The following is a 17,311-nucleotide window of genomic DNA, read 5'->3' as shown; positions in this document are numbered from 1 at the left end:
CTGTGATTGATCATAAGTTGAAGGAGTTGAGGGGCAAGTCCATTGCTCTGGTGAACGTGTTGTGGGATGCAGCTACTGGTGAGGCTACTTGGGAGGTGGAGCAGCAGTGTAGGGAGCGGTATCCGTTTCTTTTTCCAAGTAAGTCTGTTTTCGGGGACGAAAACTCTTGTTGTTGGGGAGGTTGTGAGACCCCCGTACAGATTTTCCTTTTTCCCCAACTTCTTCTTCTCTTAACTCTCATATTCATTTATCATTTTCACCATTTCTTCTCTTTCTTGCTGACAAAAGGTGGAAGTGCGGAGTAGCCTTCAGATTTTTCCTAGCTGAGTGTTGAGAGCATTCTCTTCTCCCCGTTCGAGTTTCTTCAAGGTCTTCTTCTAGTTTCTTCTCCGTTCCTCATTCATCTCTTCCCGGAAGCTCAGAATCTTTGCCCGAGGTAAGGGAAGCTAGTTTTGTTGTTGAAATAGGTTGAGAATGAGTTTTTGCAAACTCATTAACTGTTGATGTTGGTTGATTTTGGTTGAGTTTTGGTAGAATTTGGTTTTCTTGAAGTCTTGAGGTTTTTGATGAAAATTTGGGGTCTTATTTAATTTTGATTGCATGTTGACAAAGATGGTGTTTTTGAGATGTTTGATGAAAATGTGGTACTTTGATTGAGTTGCATGTGGAGTTTCTGAGGTTTCTTGCAAGTTTTGGACTGAATTTTTGAAGTTGGTGCTCTGTTGCTTGGCTTCACGCTGAGCGCAGTTCTTCGCGCTGGGCGCGTGGCCACTAGGGGACTCCATTTAGGCAAGCCACCGGGCGCGAGGTTGGATGCGCTGGGCGTGCTTGAGAATGTGGGTCTTTGGATGGTCCGCGCTGAGCGTGACTTGGACCGCGCTGGGCGCGATACCAGTTGTGGCAGACTTTGGGGTTTTTGGGTGTGCGCTGAGCGCGACCCTCGTCGCGTTGGGCGTGAGACTCCTTGGGGGTCTCTGCCTTGAGGGCACTGGGCGCAATTTGAATTGTGCTGGGCGCGAGACCAAGGGGGGGGTCTCTGCCTTCCCCGCACTGGGCGCGGGTTTGGGTGCGCCGGGCGCGTGAGACTCCTTGGAGTCTCTGCCTGGCATGCGCTGGGCGCAATTTGGTATTGCGCCAGGCGCGTGTGAGCCTTGGGCTCTCTGGATAAGTCCTGCCGGGCGTGGGCATGTTTGCGCTGGGCGCGCTAGCCCTGGTGCTCTCTGGTTGCACCACGCTGGGCGCAACCACGAGTGCGCCGGGCGCGGAGATGTGATTTCACTAATAGATGTTAGAGGTTTTTTATGTTGAGTTTAAGTCGAAGTTGTTGATTATAATGTGATGACGCATTGTATGCTTATTGATGATTATGCTGTAAAATCGACGGGATGTATGTTAATGAAGAGTTGATAGTTGTAGTTGTTCATATTACTTAAATCTTCCTATATGTTGTTTTTTTTAATGCTAGTTTACCCTTTTGTTGTTTCCATGTGGTTGGACTGCGATGATCCTACTATGTATCGGAGCAGAGCAGGGATAGGTGGTGGCTAGTGGTGAGTCTGCAGCTGGCAGGCGGAGCTGACTCCTTTTGATGTTTTGTTTGTTTCAGCTACTTGGTATAGTGGCTTTGGATGTATTTTTGTATTGTACACCCTAACTCTAGTCGGATTGGGACATTTGTATATATTTATATTCTAGATCCTATATTTATATACTCGTTCTATTCTGTCTAGTGTTTTCGGTGCGCTGTGGTTGTGAGTGTAGTGGCCAGCCGGGTCGTTACAAAAAGCATTTGATGAGAGATGATAGGAAAAAAGAACATAGACCACTATCTCGTACAGAATGCAAAGCAAAGTTACATGTGTGTTTGGATCCAAAAACCTCTAAATTTAAGGTTGTTTCATTTGAGAAAGTCATAATCATAATCTATGTGATTCAAATTTTGTGCAATTAATCCGTGCGTACCGTGGTTTGACTTTTGCAGACAAAGTTCAGGTTGATTCATTACATACCCAAGGTGTTAGGACATGCCATATAATGGGTTTTATGTTGGACCAAGCAGGTGGGCATATGGGCCTTAACTTTAACAAAAAAGATTTGTTCAATCATATTGAGCGTAGTAAGCGTTTTAAGATCAAAGATGGAGATGTAGTTGCTGCTTTAAGTTATCTTCAAGGCAAGGCAGATAATGATCCATTATTTTTTTCAAGGTACATGGTATCATCTGAGGGTCAGTTGAAACACCTATTTTGGGCTGATGGTACCAGTAGAAGCGATTTTCAATGTTTTGGTGATGTTCTTGCTTTTGATAGTACATATAAGAAGAATAAGTATAATAAGCCATTGGTGATTTTTTCTGGTAAAAACCACCATGCTCAAACTGTTATATTTGGTTGTGCTATTGTTTCTGATGAAAGTATCGAGGCATATAGGTGGGTGTTGGAATCCTTTCTGAATGCAATGTCAAATAAGCAACGAAAAGCTATAGTGACTGATGGAGATGGTGCAATGAGAGAGGCAATTAAGCAGGTATTTCCAGAAGCAACACACAAGCTTTGTTCATGGCATTTGCAAAAAAATGTCTGTCAGAATGTTAAGAATAATAATTTTTGGAAGGATTTCAAAAGAGTAATGTACGGTAATTATACCCCAGAAAAGTTTGAAAGATTATGGAATGAGTTAGTAGAAAGACATGAACTACAAGACAATAATTGGGTCAGCAAACTTACCAAAAGCGGTTTATGTGGGCTACTGCTTATTTACATGACAATTTTTTTGCGGGTATAAGGACTACTTCTTTATGTGAAGGAATAAATTCATGCATAAAGTCTTATTTGAAGAGAAAAAATACTATAGTTGAGTTGTTCTACAATTTTGAGCATTCTTTAAGAGATTATAGGTATAATGAATTGTTGTCTGACTTTAATTCTTTTTATACAGAACCCGTTTTATCCACATCTTTGCCCTTAATTGAAAAAGAAGCCTAAAAATTTATACCAGTGATGTGTTTAAATTGGTAAAGGTTGAGATTGTTACTGCTGGATCTTTGAATGTTGTTGATACAAATGACAGTGGTGATAAGGTTACCTTCACAGTTGACAATTATAAGCATCGTCAATCTTTACGCAATGTTGTTTTTGACAAAGATGCGTGCAAATATGAATGTGATTGTATGATGTTTGAATCTTGTGGCATTCCTTGTAGTCATATTATATGTGTTATGCGATATCAACATGTTCATGTGTTTCCTCCAAGTTTAATATGCAATCGATGGTTGAAGGATGCCAAAAATTCAGTTTATATGTCTTATGAGACAGGGGATAATTCTAATGATATGATTATTACTACACGCTTTGGGGTTTTAAGTGCATGTTTTAATAGACTTGGTCACCTTGCTTCAAAGAGTCCTGAAAGTTTTAATTTCATAAGGAATGAAATTTTGAAGCTTACTGATAAGTTACAAAAAGAAGTTGGTTTGCAGCACAATGGATATGATGCTAGTAATGATTATTGTGACCCTCTTGTTGTTAAGACAAAAGGTGCCCCATCAAAGAAAAATGTGAAGAAAAAGAGTAGGAAATGTTCTAATTGTAATTTAATTGGTCATGTAGCTTCAACATGTCCTGTCCTCGTTTCCATGGATTATGACTTTAGTTCCAGTGAGGATACTATAGAATTGGATGATGCTGTTGATGAAAGTGTAAGTTATTTATTTTGAAATATCATTTTAGGTAATTAATTTATTTATTTGACACATCAGTTTATATAAGTAATTTATTTTGTTAATTGCAGGAAAATTTTACATCGTCTGATGATGATAGTAACAAAGGAGATGGCAGTAGTGCTCTAGTGAAGGTATTTATTTTGATTAATGTATATCTTAAAAAAAGTTTTAATAGTCTCATTATTTGTATTTTGTGATTAATTTATGAAATTTGTGCTTTTAATCGAATGTACAGAATAAACGAATGGATGATGATTTATGTATATCAAAATTGAAATATAAGAAAAAAAGGGTTTCAAAACTGAATTTGAAGGAGGAGAACATTGTAAGTGAATTTTATTTTGATATATGTATGTCTTAAAATATTAATCTTTGCATTTGATTATAATCATTGATTTGTATTATCATATTTAATTTTAGAAATTGAAAGCAACAGATTTAAAAGTACATACAGTTGGTAAGAAGATTTGTGATAAAAATCTCAAAGCAAAAGGAAAAGCAAGTTCTTGTAATTTAGTGAAAGATGTAAAGATGGAGTGTTCAACTCAAAAAATACAGGTCCAGTTTGTGAGTAACTTTTGTTTTTGTTGAGTTCGTTGAGGATGAAAATATAATTTAATTTTAAACTTGTAATTTGTTTTTGTTAATGAAGGAAGGTGAAGAATGTCCCAAAAGAGATGTTTTATCCCCGACATCAGTTGAAAGAAATGATTTGGTCCATACTTATAATCATTTTCCTCCTGTGCAACATCCTTTTTATAATCATATCTAGCAACAGCAGATGTTAAACTTGACATATCCACAATACTTGCCAATGAATGAGGTTAGTTAATTTTTTTTCCGTAATGTATATACATAGATTATCCATAATATGTTATTAATATATTAAGATTAAAAAATTGATCATCTTGTAGAATTTTCGTTTGATGAACACGGCTGGTGCATCTGGTTGGTCTGACTTACTTCAAAATGTTATCAATAGTAATACTGAACCAAGTAAGTTTGTTTGTTGATGGTGTTGTACATTAAAATAATAATTTTTTTAATGCTTCTCACGTTATGCATTTTTTGTAGGTAAAAAATCAGGGTAGAAAACGGTGATTTCCCAGGTGCAGATGCAAAATTTTACAACCAAAATTGGTCTTCGGTTGACTATAAAGGGCGTTCAGGCAATGTCTCAGTTGGAGATGCAAAATTATTAGTGAAGTCTGAAATTTTGACATATTTAAATTTGATGTATTGGGAAAAAATTATGTGATACACTTATTTTAAAAATGAGACTGAGCCATAATTTTAATACTTATGACTTTAGATGGAGAAAATTATTCATATTTGATCTGACTGTGCATGTGCAAATTGACTTGTTTAATAAGAAAATATTGTGTATATAATTTGCGTAAAATTAATGTACTAATGTTGATGGAGAAAAAGTAACACTATGATTACAAATTATAAATTAAAAACACATAATGTAAACCTTTGGGTCATATCCTTTTAAGGTCCACAATGTTATTATATGAACTCTTATATTGTAGTTAATTATTCCCGCAACAATGTTCATTAGTAATGTAAACCTTTGAACCATGTCCTTTAAAAAGAAGATAAAAGTAAAAAGAAGAAAACTTATAATAATTTTACCAAAAAAAATTATTACTGAAATTATTAAAAGTTTTGTTGTTTTTACTTTCATTTTGGTGTTATGGAATTTAACTTTCCCTCACTCTACATACTAACATTTTGAAAATGAACATATATGGTGGTCAGTTATGGAATGTGAAATTTGGGTATTGTAGGTCACTTTAAATAAGTCATTAAGGGGTGAAATCCGAAAACGGTAAAACGAGTCGTTTAAATATGAGGAGTCATTTTCCTCATGAACGGTTCGTATTTCAGAGTTAAATTCTTTACACAAGTGGGTTTTAAATATGAAAAAAGAATAATATTAATATACAACTGACAACACAGAACCCGTATTTTCATTTACGAAGCACTTACACATTTCATGAGGGATATAAAATTTATTTATGTATGCCTGCAATTACATCATTCCAATAAGCAATGATGATTTCAGATGTATGCAGTAATTAATAATGACATGATATAAAAAATTAGTATAAAAAATTTAATTATATAATTATTTATTATTAACAGAAAATAATTTGATAGGGTTTCAGAATACAATTACAAAGATGTACAATTTTTGTTTTTCAAAACAGGACAATATTCATTTCAAAATTCTATAAATAAATATTTTTAAAAATATCAATAATGGAACATTAATTAATAACTAAAAAAATAATCACATTTGACAAATTTTTTAATATATTAAATTAAATTAAGGTAATTTGTTAATTAGGTTACAAAATAATATATATTTTTATTTATCGTAATTGGAATTAAAAGAATGCAGATCAGAGTAAATTTCATCACAATTAATTATAAAAGTTACGAATGTTTAACAAAAAAATTATGTTAATTGATACCCCACAACAACAACAACTAAATTTTCAAAACGTTTATCAGTAGATATTCGGAGTGAAAAACTTTTTCCAACTTGAGGACTAGGGATGGCAACGGGGCGGGGCGGGTACGGGTTTCATGATACCCGTCCCCGTCCCCGCGACTGAAACCCATACCCGTCCCCATCCCCATACCCGTCGGGTATGTAAATTCTGTCCCATCCCCGTCCCCGTCGGGTATCGGGTATACCCGTACCCGTACCCATAAAAAAAATATTTTTTTTAAAAAAAAAATATTTTTTTTAACTTATCTTTATATCATATTACAATGATAATTAGGTTGTTTGTCTATCTCATATTTTAATCAAGAGACTTTTTAATAATTAAACAACTACAAATATTTCACATCATAATAAATAACCACACATAATTAAAATCTTACAAATTAAACAACCACTAATATTGAGTAATGTCACAAATAAACAACCACAATGTTGAGTTGAAATAACAAAATAAACTGAAATTTCTCAAATAAAAATTAAAATTCATCTTGCAAGTGGAAAATGTTGAGTAATGTCATTAAGCTTCAGTCCACCTATCATAAGACAATTTATAAAAAATTAGAATCGAGTTATGAATGAAAATTTTAAAAATTAGAATTGAAAAATTAGATTGGAGTAATAAAATTAAAATCCACTTACAACATCTATTAATTTTGCACATGTTCAGTAATTCCACTTGCATGCAATCCACCTGCATACAAAAAAGATAAACTTTAGATGTGATAAATGAAATTGAAAATTTGTAATATTAAAATATAATATACCTTCATCATCAGATTCACTTTCACTCATTAAAGTAATTTTTTCTTTAGTGGCTTTAGCACCTACAAACATCAAATATATAATATTAATTAGAATTGATACAAAATTACTAATTGACCATTAATGCTAATTTATTTTTTATTAATTTACCTAGATAGTCTGAGTTCCATAGCCAACTTTTAGTACACATCAAAACTTCTACGGTAGTATGATTAAGTCGACTACGATTAGGACTTAATATTTGACCGCCGGCACTAAAAGCAGATTCAGAAGCTATAGTAGTGATTGGAATGGCTAAAACATCCCTTGTAATTGCTTGGAGTATTGGATACTTTAACCCATTTGTTTTCCACCATGATAAGATATCAAAATCCGATGTAATAGGTAAATTATCTTCCTCCAAGTAATAATCCAACTCTGTTTTCATAGATGAAGTTCTAGCTTTTTTCTTTTTTGCCATGAACTTTACAAAATCACTCATGCCACTATCACCAACATTTCCCTCCTCAAATGATGAAAACCCAGAAGAAGACCCGTCATTCTTCTTTGCTTGATATTCAGAAACCAAATCATAACACAATTGACGAATTCTACTAATTTCCAAATCACAATCAATGTCATACAATTTATCAAAATAATATTCAAGCAAATCCATTTTGTACCTTGGATCTAAAACAGAAGCTACTCCCATGATATCATGAATGGCACTCCAATAACTTTCAAATTTCTTTAACATTTGTTCTGCCATATTGTGAATGATTTGATTAGGAGACTTTACCCATTCATCTATTGCAAGTTTGATCTCACAAATCTTTGGGAAAAAAATGTTGGCAGTTGGATATTTGGATCCAGAAATTATTTCTGTGATATCATTAAACATTCTCAATCTCCCACAAACATCTTTTGCAAACTCCCATTGTGATTCAGTTGGCAAACAAGTGTATTGAGATTCACGCTGCTTTAATCGAAAAAACACATCCTTATAACACAAAGCAATATCAAGCATCTTAAAAGTGGAATTCCATCTTGTTGGACAATCTAAAGTTAATTTTTTGTTGAAAGGAATTCGCAACTGTTTAGCTGTTTCTTCAAATTTTTCTACCCTCTTAGGTGTTGCTGTCCAATATGCTACACTTTCCCGAATTTTTTCCACACTTTCTTTTACAACTCCCAACCCTTCTTTCACAATCAAATTGAGGATATGTGCAGAGCAACGCATATGAAGCAAAGATCCATTATGAATTAGTCTATCTAACTGCAACTTATCCTTAATTTTCTCAACCATGCTATCATTTGTGCTACAATTGTCCAAAGTAATAGTGGATAATTTTGTATCAATATTCCAATCCAACAAACAATCAATCAATACATTGCAAAGTCTATCAGCTGTGTGAGATGCAGGAACATAAATGAACCTATATATATAATCATATTGTCATATAAAAAGATAATAAAAAAATGCAAAACCAATTAGTAAAAAAAGCTATAAATTAAAGAAACTTTGTACCTCAAAATGATACTCTATAAGGTCTAATTGCCATCAATATAGTGAGCCATATACCCTTTTTTTTGGTTGCTTGCAGTCCACATATCTGATGTAATTGCCACTCTTCCTTCATTTGTATCTATCAGCTTCATGACAACTTGTTTTTCATCTGCATAAATATCGAGTATCTCTTTCTTTATTGTATTTCTTGAAGGAAGTTGAAATAATGGTTGAATTGCTGCTACAAATCGTATAAACCCAATATGGTCCACTATTGAAAGTGGATATTCATGCAATATAATCATCAATGCAAGCTCCCTCCTTGCATTTTCTTCATTATAACTACCACATGCCAATTCCTTTTTCCCACGTCCTAAAACCTTAGAAAAAAGCATTGTTTGTCCCCCCTTCCCACTTGTAAAAACCTTCTTTAAAACACATATTTCTAAATGGTGGTGCAAGTGCTTTGTTCCATTCCTCGCTTCTCCTCCAAGCAATTTGTTACAATAGTTACATTTAGCTTTATCCTTTCCATCAATTCTAATCTTTTCAAAGTGTTGCCACACAACACTTTTTAGCCTCCTATTCTTTGTTTGTGTTGTTGACTCTACTTGATCAGATGCTTCTGAAGGTGCTTGTAGTAGTTCATTCATCAATGCTTGACCAGTACCAGTAGAACCTTGACATGGAATTGGTTATTGTAAAGATTGTGGGGTTGGTTCTTGTGAAGGTTGATCTTCATTGTTCATTTTCTCTACAAGCATGAAAGTTCACACAAAAAATGGTTAAAATACCAAAAGCAAACATAAAATACGAAAAGGAACATTTCAGTTGTTAGTTAAAACCTTATCTTGGATGGACCAAGGTGCCTTGTATATTTTTACTGTTTTAGTTGTATAATATTTGCCTGCAATAAACAGTATTTGCCTGCAATAAACAAAATCACAAAATAGGATGTAACAAGAAAAAATTCAGCATTACATAGTTATTGATGAAGCCCTATCATAATTAAAAAAATTCAGCATTACATTGCACTGTGCTTGGACCACTATGGCAGACAATGACTAAAGCAGAGTATCATCAAATAACAAAATCCAAAATTCGTAATCAGCAACAAGGTGGAGACCAAGAAAAAAAATCTAACAAAGACAATCAAAATTAATGGAGCAAAAGTACCATTAAACCATTTTTACTTTCAACTCCAACATAGCTTTACTGAAAATAAATATAACCATTAATGAAGCGAAAGTACCATTAAACCATTTTTACTTTCAACTCCAACATAACATTACTGGAAATAAATATAACCAACCTGAAAGGTCTCCCTTATTATTTTATATTCCAAATCCTGTTCACCAGTAGATGTCATTCTTCGCCTTAAGCCATCTACCCGAGTAAGAAACAAATCAAGATATTGAAACAAAAATATAAATTGAAAAGTTTATTAATGCAACTTATTGTAACTTACGGGAAGTGAGGAAATGGAATTAGAAAAAAATAATAATAATGTTACAAGCACTGCAAAAAATGATGCAACAAACTAAATTGAATATTAGATATACCTCATCCAGAGTTGAAAAGGTACATTGCAGGGACTTCTCAAAGACCTGAAATCATTGGAAAAATTGATTTTTATAATCAAAGAAAAAACTAGATATTAATCAGAGGAGGAAAACACATTTGTCCATTTGGCTCTTCAAACACAGGAAAACTACCTAAATTGTAAAAAATCAAGGAACAACATCCAACCTGGCTTATTCTTTGTGAAACCAGTCGCGAAGAAACCGTCGTTCCACCCTGCAACGAACCCAAACCACTCCACCGTACTTCTACCCTGCAGCGAAGAAACCATATTATCCCAAAACGCGCTCGGAGAATCATAGGTTGGAGATTTACCATGAACGAGAGAGGGTTGGGGATTTACCGTGGACTAGCGTTTGGCGTGGTTGAGGAAGAGTACCTCGCTTGTGGCGGCAACGGCGGCAGCGTCTCCGCTGTCAAAACTGCTTGTCGGACACTGGACTGTGAATCAGAAAATTGAAACCCTAACCTAAGTGTTTGCAGCCTCGTGGCCTTTACATTTTACAACAATATTTAAAATGTTAATTTTTTTTAAAAAATAAAACCGGGGACAGGTATTTAACCGGGGACGGGGATGGGGACGGGGACGGGAACGGGGCGGGTAAGTATATACCCGACCCCGTACCCGTACCCGATTTTTTTATCAGGTTTTACCCGTACCCGTACCCGGTCAAAGCGGGTATTCCCCGTCAAAGTCGGGACGGGTTCGGGTATTACCCACGGGTACAGGTTTATTTGCCATCCCTATTGAGGACGTCACCTTCTTTGAATTTTCCAGCCTTCATAAATTGCATCCATGCAGAACTCAAATAACACTCCTTAGCATGACAAGACGATCTTCTGCTTATATATGATTCATATTGTTTTTTTTGATTGACATCAAATAAAAAACAATATGCATAATCATTTATGTTCCAAGCAACGACGTATTTAACAATAAAATTCTGCCAGCAAACAATTAAATAATAATTAGTAAAGTATATTATATTAATAATCATATGTTATTTATTTTAATTATTCAGTCAAAATATTCAAAGTTCATTAATAATTTTTTTTAAGTAATTTATGACTTTCGGGTTGACAGTTTCTGTTATGTCCCACTTTTAATTTTGAACTGGACATTGTAGTTTTATAGAAGTACTTTATTGCTATTTATGAACTTCATTATTTAGTACATTTCAATATATATTGCCATCAAAGGCATGTTGTTAAGTTATTTTATGTTTGTCATTATCTAATATTTAATATTCTCATGTTATCAATATATTCATCTGTATTTAACACATAGTTGTACAACATATATAGTTGGTTGTATGTTGTGCAAATATATATTTGGTAGCCCTTTCAGATCACGGGAAACAACTATACACATCCCCAATAGAAAAGTATGTTTCTTATTTAAAAATTTAAAAGCACATCCAATAAAAGCATGTCGTGGCTCAGTGTATGTTTTCTGTCAGATGAAAGTCTGCTTCTTTAAATATAATGGATATGATTGTTAAACCATAAAAAATGAATCATATTCCCTTACGAGCATCACGTGCGTGTGTTTTATGAAAGTCATTAATATTAAAAATTTATTTCATCCCACTTCTAAACCCTAAAATGTCCATTCAAATTCTTCAAGAATTACAATAACATGTCATGTTATTTAAGACAGGTGCAAGGGTTCAATATTGGACTATAGGAATTACGAGCTTTAACACAGGCAAACACAACATAAATCATCCTTCAATGGTGTCTCAAACAACAAAAAGGCAAACAAAAAAAATACCTCTCCGACAGATTTGGCTAAGATGTCAACACGAAAGAAGAAAGTACCGAAGGTCAAGCAGCTGATAGAAATTTCTTCTAGGTTACATGCTTTACATTTATCTTTGTTGACATCATTTACTTCTTTAACAAAAACAACATATTTGAAATTTATTAACTCACGAATTTTGCAGCAACATGGAAAGTGTACAAAATGATGATGCTAAAGACAAAATTTCAGCAAGTCCAATTCAAAATCCAGCAAAGAAAGAAAAAATGGATTAGAAGACACAGTAAAACGACTAGCATCAACAATGGAGATCATGATGGAAGGAATAAATAATCTAACAAAAGTTGTTGCATCTCAAAGTCCAATGTTAACTCCAATGCATACTTATTCCATGAACCAGTTTACACAAACCCAACCAAAAACAGATGATCGACTCTCACCTGTTAGCATACAAATGAATGGAACTGAAATTATTGGAAAATTCAGCACACCTATCGATGATTCAACAATAGGGAAAAGAAAACTTGACAACACAGAAAAAGCTGCTGAGAAACAAGAAAAACTCAAAAAAGGTTGTTTTCATTCACCATAGCAGGAAAAGACAATGGTTTATTGTCTAATTTGGAGCCTCTACATAGTACACATTACGAAGGTCTAAATAAGGCAGTAAAAATACCACAGGTATTTCCCTTTGTATAATCTTTTTTTGTGTCATATATTTGTCATATTTCAATAAATTCGTCATATTATAATTTGTTCATTATTATTTTCAGTGGATACCTATGATATTCAATATTCCGAAAAACATGATAGTGGATGATATTCAATCAGTAGTTGCTGCTTATATATTTGGTACAAATAAGGATGATGACAAAAATGGGTAAGTTTAGTTTAATATGACATTATCAGTTATTATTATTAAAATACTTTAACTTATATAAGTATAAAAAAATATTTTATGCTACACAAGTAACTAAGTTGCATTGTAAAATGATTATTAATAGGAGATAAATAATAATCAGAACAGCTGGGCCTAGAGAAATAGTAGGCTACAGGGACAATTTGAAGACACTAATACCAAGAGGATTAGTTGATCAAGATGTAAGTTTCTAAAATTTGTTTTATTATTTTGTAATACATTATTTTCATATTTAAAATTTATAAACATTTATAAAAAAATTCGACAATAATAGTTCTTTCATTTATTTATTCATGTTCTTAACCTATTCATGTAGGTTCTTATCTTAGTTGCTTCCATTCTCACTAACATTGAAAGATCAATTCCTAACTATACGGAAAATTGGTATTTACCAACTACCGTTGCGGTATGCACATAATATCAACATTTTTTTTCTTTCTAATATTACATTTATTAACCTCTTTATTTCATGGGAAAAATTGATTATTTGTCCAGGGTTTGTAATATTTTGGTCAACAACCCTAAATTTTTTAAACAAATTTCCCATTAAAAATACTAAATTAATGTCTGCCAAATTTATTATTTTCAGATATTTATTTTGATAAATGACATGAATATGCATTGATATCTCATGCTTATTGATCTGAACAAGGAAAAACTGATTATGTTGGATTCTTGCCCAAACAACAAAAGAAATGCTCATCGAAGGAGAAATGTTAGGAAATTGGTAAATATAATAATTATTTTACAAAACCATTTATTATTTTTTAAAACAAATAAAATTTAAAATTACTAACAACAATTTATTTTATATCAGGCTGTTTTTTTTGGAAGAAATGTTATTGGATGACTCATTTTATAAGAATGATTTCACCAAAAAACCCCAATTTTCGGATTATACTTTGGAGGTGCCAACCAACATAGGACAACAACAACCTGAATCGTAAGTAAATTCTTTAATGTTATCTTGAATAAATTAGTTTTTATATTTATTATTATTATATTATAAATACATTAATCAAAATTCTGTTACCACAAATAAACATTGCATAAATGATTGTGGAGTATTCGTTGCTAAGTGGATGATTGAAGGAGCAAAGACACAAGATTATAAAATAAATGTAATTATTACATGCATATTATCAATTAAACTTGATTTAACAGTATAATAATCAAATTCTTTGTCATGTATCAGGTTAACACCGAAACTAGGATGCAAATTGCACTCGATTTGGTCCTACACAATTACAACAAAAATTGTAATGACATCATTAAACTTGCTGCTGCAAATTGGAAGAATCTACAGGAAAAAAACAAACGGCTTCAAAACTTTATATGACTGTTGATAAATTATTTTATATTTTATTCATATATTATTGGACAACGTCATTTGTTATAATTTTTTCTCCTTTTATGTCCAATTTTGTTAACTGTTATTATTCCAAACTTTGTTTCTGGTTCATAATTAATAAAAATTTTCATGCATAAATGAACATTGCTAAACTGTCATTATATTCATCAAAATATTAAATCCTATTGTTTAATTATAATAATATAATATAGAAAATATTAACCACGGGATATGGTTTTGGGAATACCAAACACCTTATTATACAGGAAGGTACACAGTTGTGGTTTTGATTTTCACAATGTACAATCATTAATTGGCCACAACCGCAAGTCTTAACGTTTCAAACAAAAACGTGGGCGGAAACGGGGCAACAATCAATAACTTTAATTTTCTCCAATTCCAACGAGGCAGAAACTGGGCAATAGACACATAAAGTGTCATCATTTCATCATTCTCTCAACCCTAAACAAATACAGTACAACAAGCCACTTTCATCTTCTCCGAAGAATCATCTTCTTGCCACAGTCATCTCAAAAACTTCAAAATCGTTGGTTAGTTAACTTCATCATCTTCATTATCGTTGTTTAGGCAAAAAATTCTTTCTTTTACGGCTTAATGTTTATCATACTTCACTTAATATAAAAACCAAAACTTTACATGTTAAATTCGTCCATTTGACTGTTCTTCGTCTGTATTCCGTAATACAACATAAAAAACCATTGTTCTTCATTGCATGTATCCTTAATCATCATTTCATACATTGCATATATTATTTTTGCATTATCTGTTTTTATGTCTACGGTTTAGGGTTTATATTCGATTGTGGATTTGAACCCTTCAATTTACTTGTCTTTCTTCCTGTTGAAGACATATAATGGAATATTTTAACGACGCTGATGAGGAAAACCCACCAACACACTTTCGATCTGACGTCTACCCAAATAAGGTTAACTTATTTTATGTTAAATAAAATTAAATAACAAAATTTCATGCTATTCATAACTTATGTTCTTCCATATTTTTGTTTTGTTTTTGTTTAGGGTCGCATCTATTTAAATGCAAAATTTTACAAGTACTGGATTTGTAAAATAGAACTAGGCGAGTGTCTCATTACAGACCCACTAGGAAACTCCTTCAAGGTTTACCTGAAAAATTTATGTAAAATTGTTGGTATGTTTAACAAAGGGGTAAATGAGATGATAGATTTTTATGGTATAAAAAACAAACATATTGCTGAGTTTTGGTACAAGGGGTCAAACGAATTTAACTTGCGTATCTTTACTGCTGCTGAAGAGGAAATATCCTATCCTAAAATTAAAAACGAAATTGGCCAAAGTTCTAAAAGGTACATATAATTGCAAACCCTATATTTCATTAACTTTAATTTGTTAATTATTTTTTTATTTATTTATTAATCTACACTTTTAATTTTCTCAGCAAGGTTAATGTCCCACTTCTCCCCCCTGACAATGAGATTGTAGATTTAACAGAGGCTGATTCATCACCACCCGAAGAACAACTTCTACAATTGTCTTTTCCAACAGATCATATGCCAAGACATCCTATTCCTTAGTTTCACACTATAACAAAATCTGCAGCAACTAGAAGACAACCTTTGGTATCATTGAATTACATCATTTTTTTAAATTAACAAAATATTTTATTTCAAAAATTAATATACATAATGATGTAAATAATTGACTTTCATTATTATTTCCAGTATTTTCCGGTCAAATACTTTGATGTCTGGGGCATAAATAAATACAATTTTTGTGTCTTAATCAACGAAGATGGAGAGATGGTTCAAGCTGACATTAAAAAACTATCAACACAGCGAAACAAAAGGGAGATTTATGTTGGGAAGGAATGGGGGCAGCTTATTAAAGGCCAATGATACAACACAGGCATACGACTTAAGATTGAAAAAGTTCAAAACTTGAACTTCCTGATCCTCCATGTTAACAAAGCCTGACTTGGCCTTCTCATTTTATGCTTGTTTTATAACTGTTGACTTCATTTAAGTGCTTCTGTATGATGACATTCTTGTTTTTTTATCAGTATCCCAATTAACAATCATCACAATTTCACGCGACTTATAAAATCTACTTAACTTATTATTTTTTAATTTATATGATAATTGGTTGCTGATGTTTTTTAAAATATGTTTAGGCTTTTATATATATACTAATAATGACTAAATTGTCAAATGTCACATAACATATATCATGTTACAATTTTCATGGGCCATTGTGTTAAAAAATAATATTTTTGTAATTATTACTATGCGACATGTATAAATGTACAATAAAATTTAAACTTTTTATTTGTTATAGAAGATTTAAAAAAAAAAATCTACAAATCTACATTACAATTTAAAAACCAAAAAAACATTAAACTATTTATTTTATAAAATGTTTTGTAATTTCACTTATGTTTTTGTTAGCATAAATTTCATTTATAGTTTGCATAGCTTATACATTTATCAAAAAAATTTACAAAAATATTTTGTTTACATATCACAGACAACTTAGTGGAACAAAAATAATATTATGTAACAAATGGATTCAAATCTCTTATTTATTGTCAAAATTAAATAAATTAAACCCTAAACTTACATAAATTTATAAAAAAAAGAAAAAAATAAACTTGCAAAAAAACAATAATTCATTAATCAATAACCTTATAAAATAAATTTAACAACATAAAAAATACATCACTTTGGCTACAATAAACACAATGAATGCCAATATCACAAACTTCATTTTCCTATAATCTACAACGTCAGAATCAATAGTATTACACGCTGCCATCAAATCTTCATTAATCATTTCAACCTTACTACTAAGAACACTTAATTTACTATTCATTTCATCAACTATGTCCTTCAAATACTCTATTTCAGTGTCTCTATTCAATTTATCAACTATCCCCTTCAATTCTTCGATCTCACTCATTTTAGCTGCAACTATTGAAAGCAAATTTTCATTCTCATAAACTTCATCAACTAGGTTGCACCACAAGAAAAACTTGCAATGCTTGTTATATCCATCATAATTTCCACAACCAAAAAATTTTCTACCAAAGTTCTTAGAAGTGCTTGACATTTGAACCTTACAAGGAACTCCACAAAAACAGTTTCTCATCTTTTTATTTGGTGATAATGTAACCCTGCTACTTCTGAAGATGCACATTCAGCCATGTTCCTAAA

At 32.3% G+C, this 17,311-nt stretch overlaps 2 protein-coding genes across 2 annotated transcripts; both read left to right on the top strand.

Moving 5' to 3' along the window:
- Window positions 1–1,699: 1,699 nt before the first annotated feature.
- Window positions 1,700–7,362, top strand: LOC145958895 (uncharacterized). The gene is made up of 4 exons (XM_083076457.1): window positions 1,700–3,697; window positions 3,790–3,852; window positions 3,957–4,544; window positions 4,636–7,362. The coding sequence occupies exons 1-3, from the start codon at window positions 3,170–3,172 to the stop codon at window positions 4,080–4,082; spliced, it is 717 nt and encodes a 238-aa protein (XP_082932583.1). The 5' UTR covers window positions 1,700–3,169; the 3' UTR covers window positions 4,083–4,544; window positions 4,636–7,362.
- On the top strand, window positions 2,035–3,075 carry LOC145959088 (protein FAR-RED IMPAIRED RESPONSE 1-like). The gene is made up of 2 exons (XM_083077175.1): window positions 2,035–2,526; window positions 3,070–3,075. Exons 1-2 carry the CDS (start codon window positions 2,035–2,037, stop codon window positions 3,073–3,075), a joined length of 498 nt encoding a protein of 165 aa, XP_082933301.1.
- Window positions 7,363–17,311: the final 9,949 nt, after the last annotated feature.

Source organism: Cajanus cajan, chromosome 6 (genome assembly GCF_000230855.2).
Source record: "Cajanus cajan strain Asha chromosome 6, NIPB_CcT2T_4, whole genome shotgun sequence".
NCBI lineage: Eukaryota > Viridiplantae > Streptophyta > Magnoliopsida > Fabales > Fabaceae > Cajanus > Cajanus cajan.
Note: the sequence above shows the minus strand (reverse complement) of the source record. Positions and strands in the feature narration are given on the sequence as shown.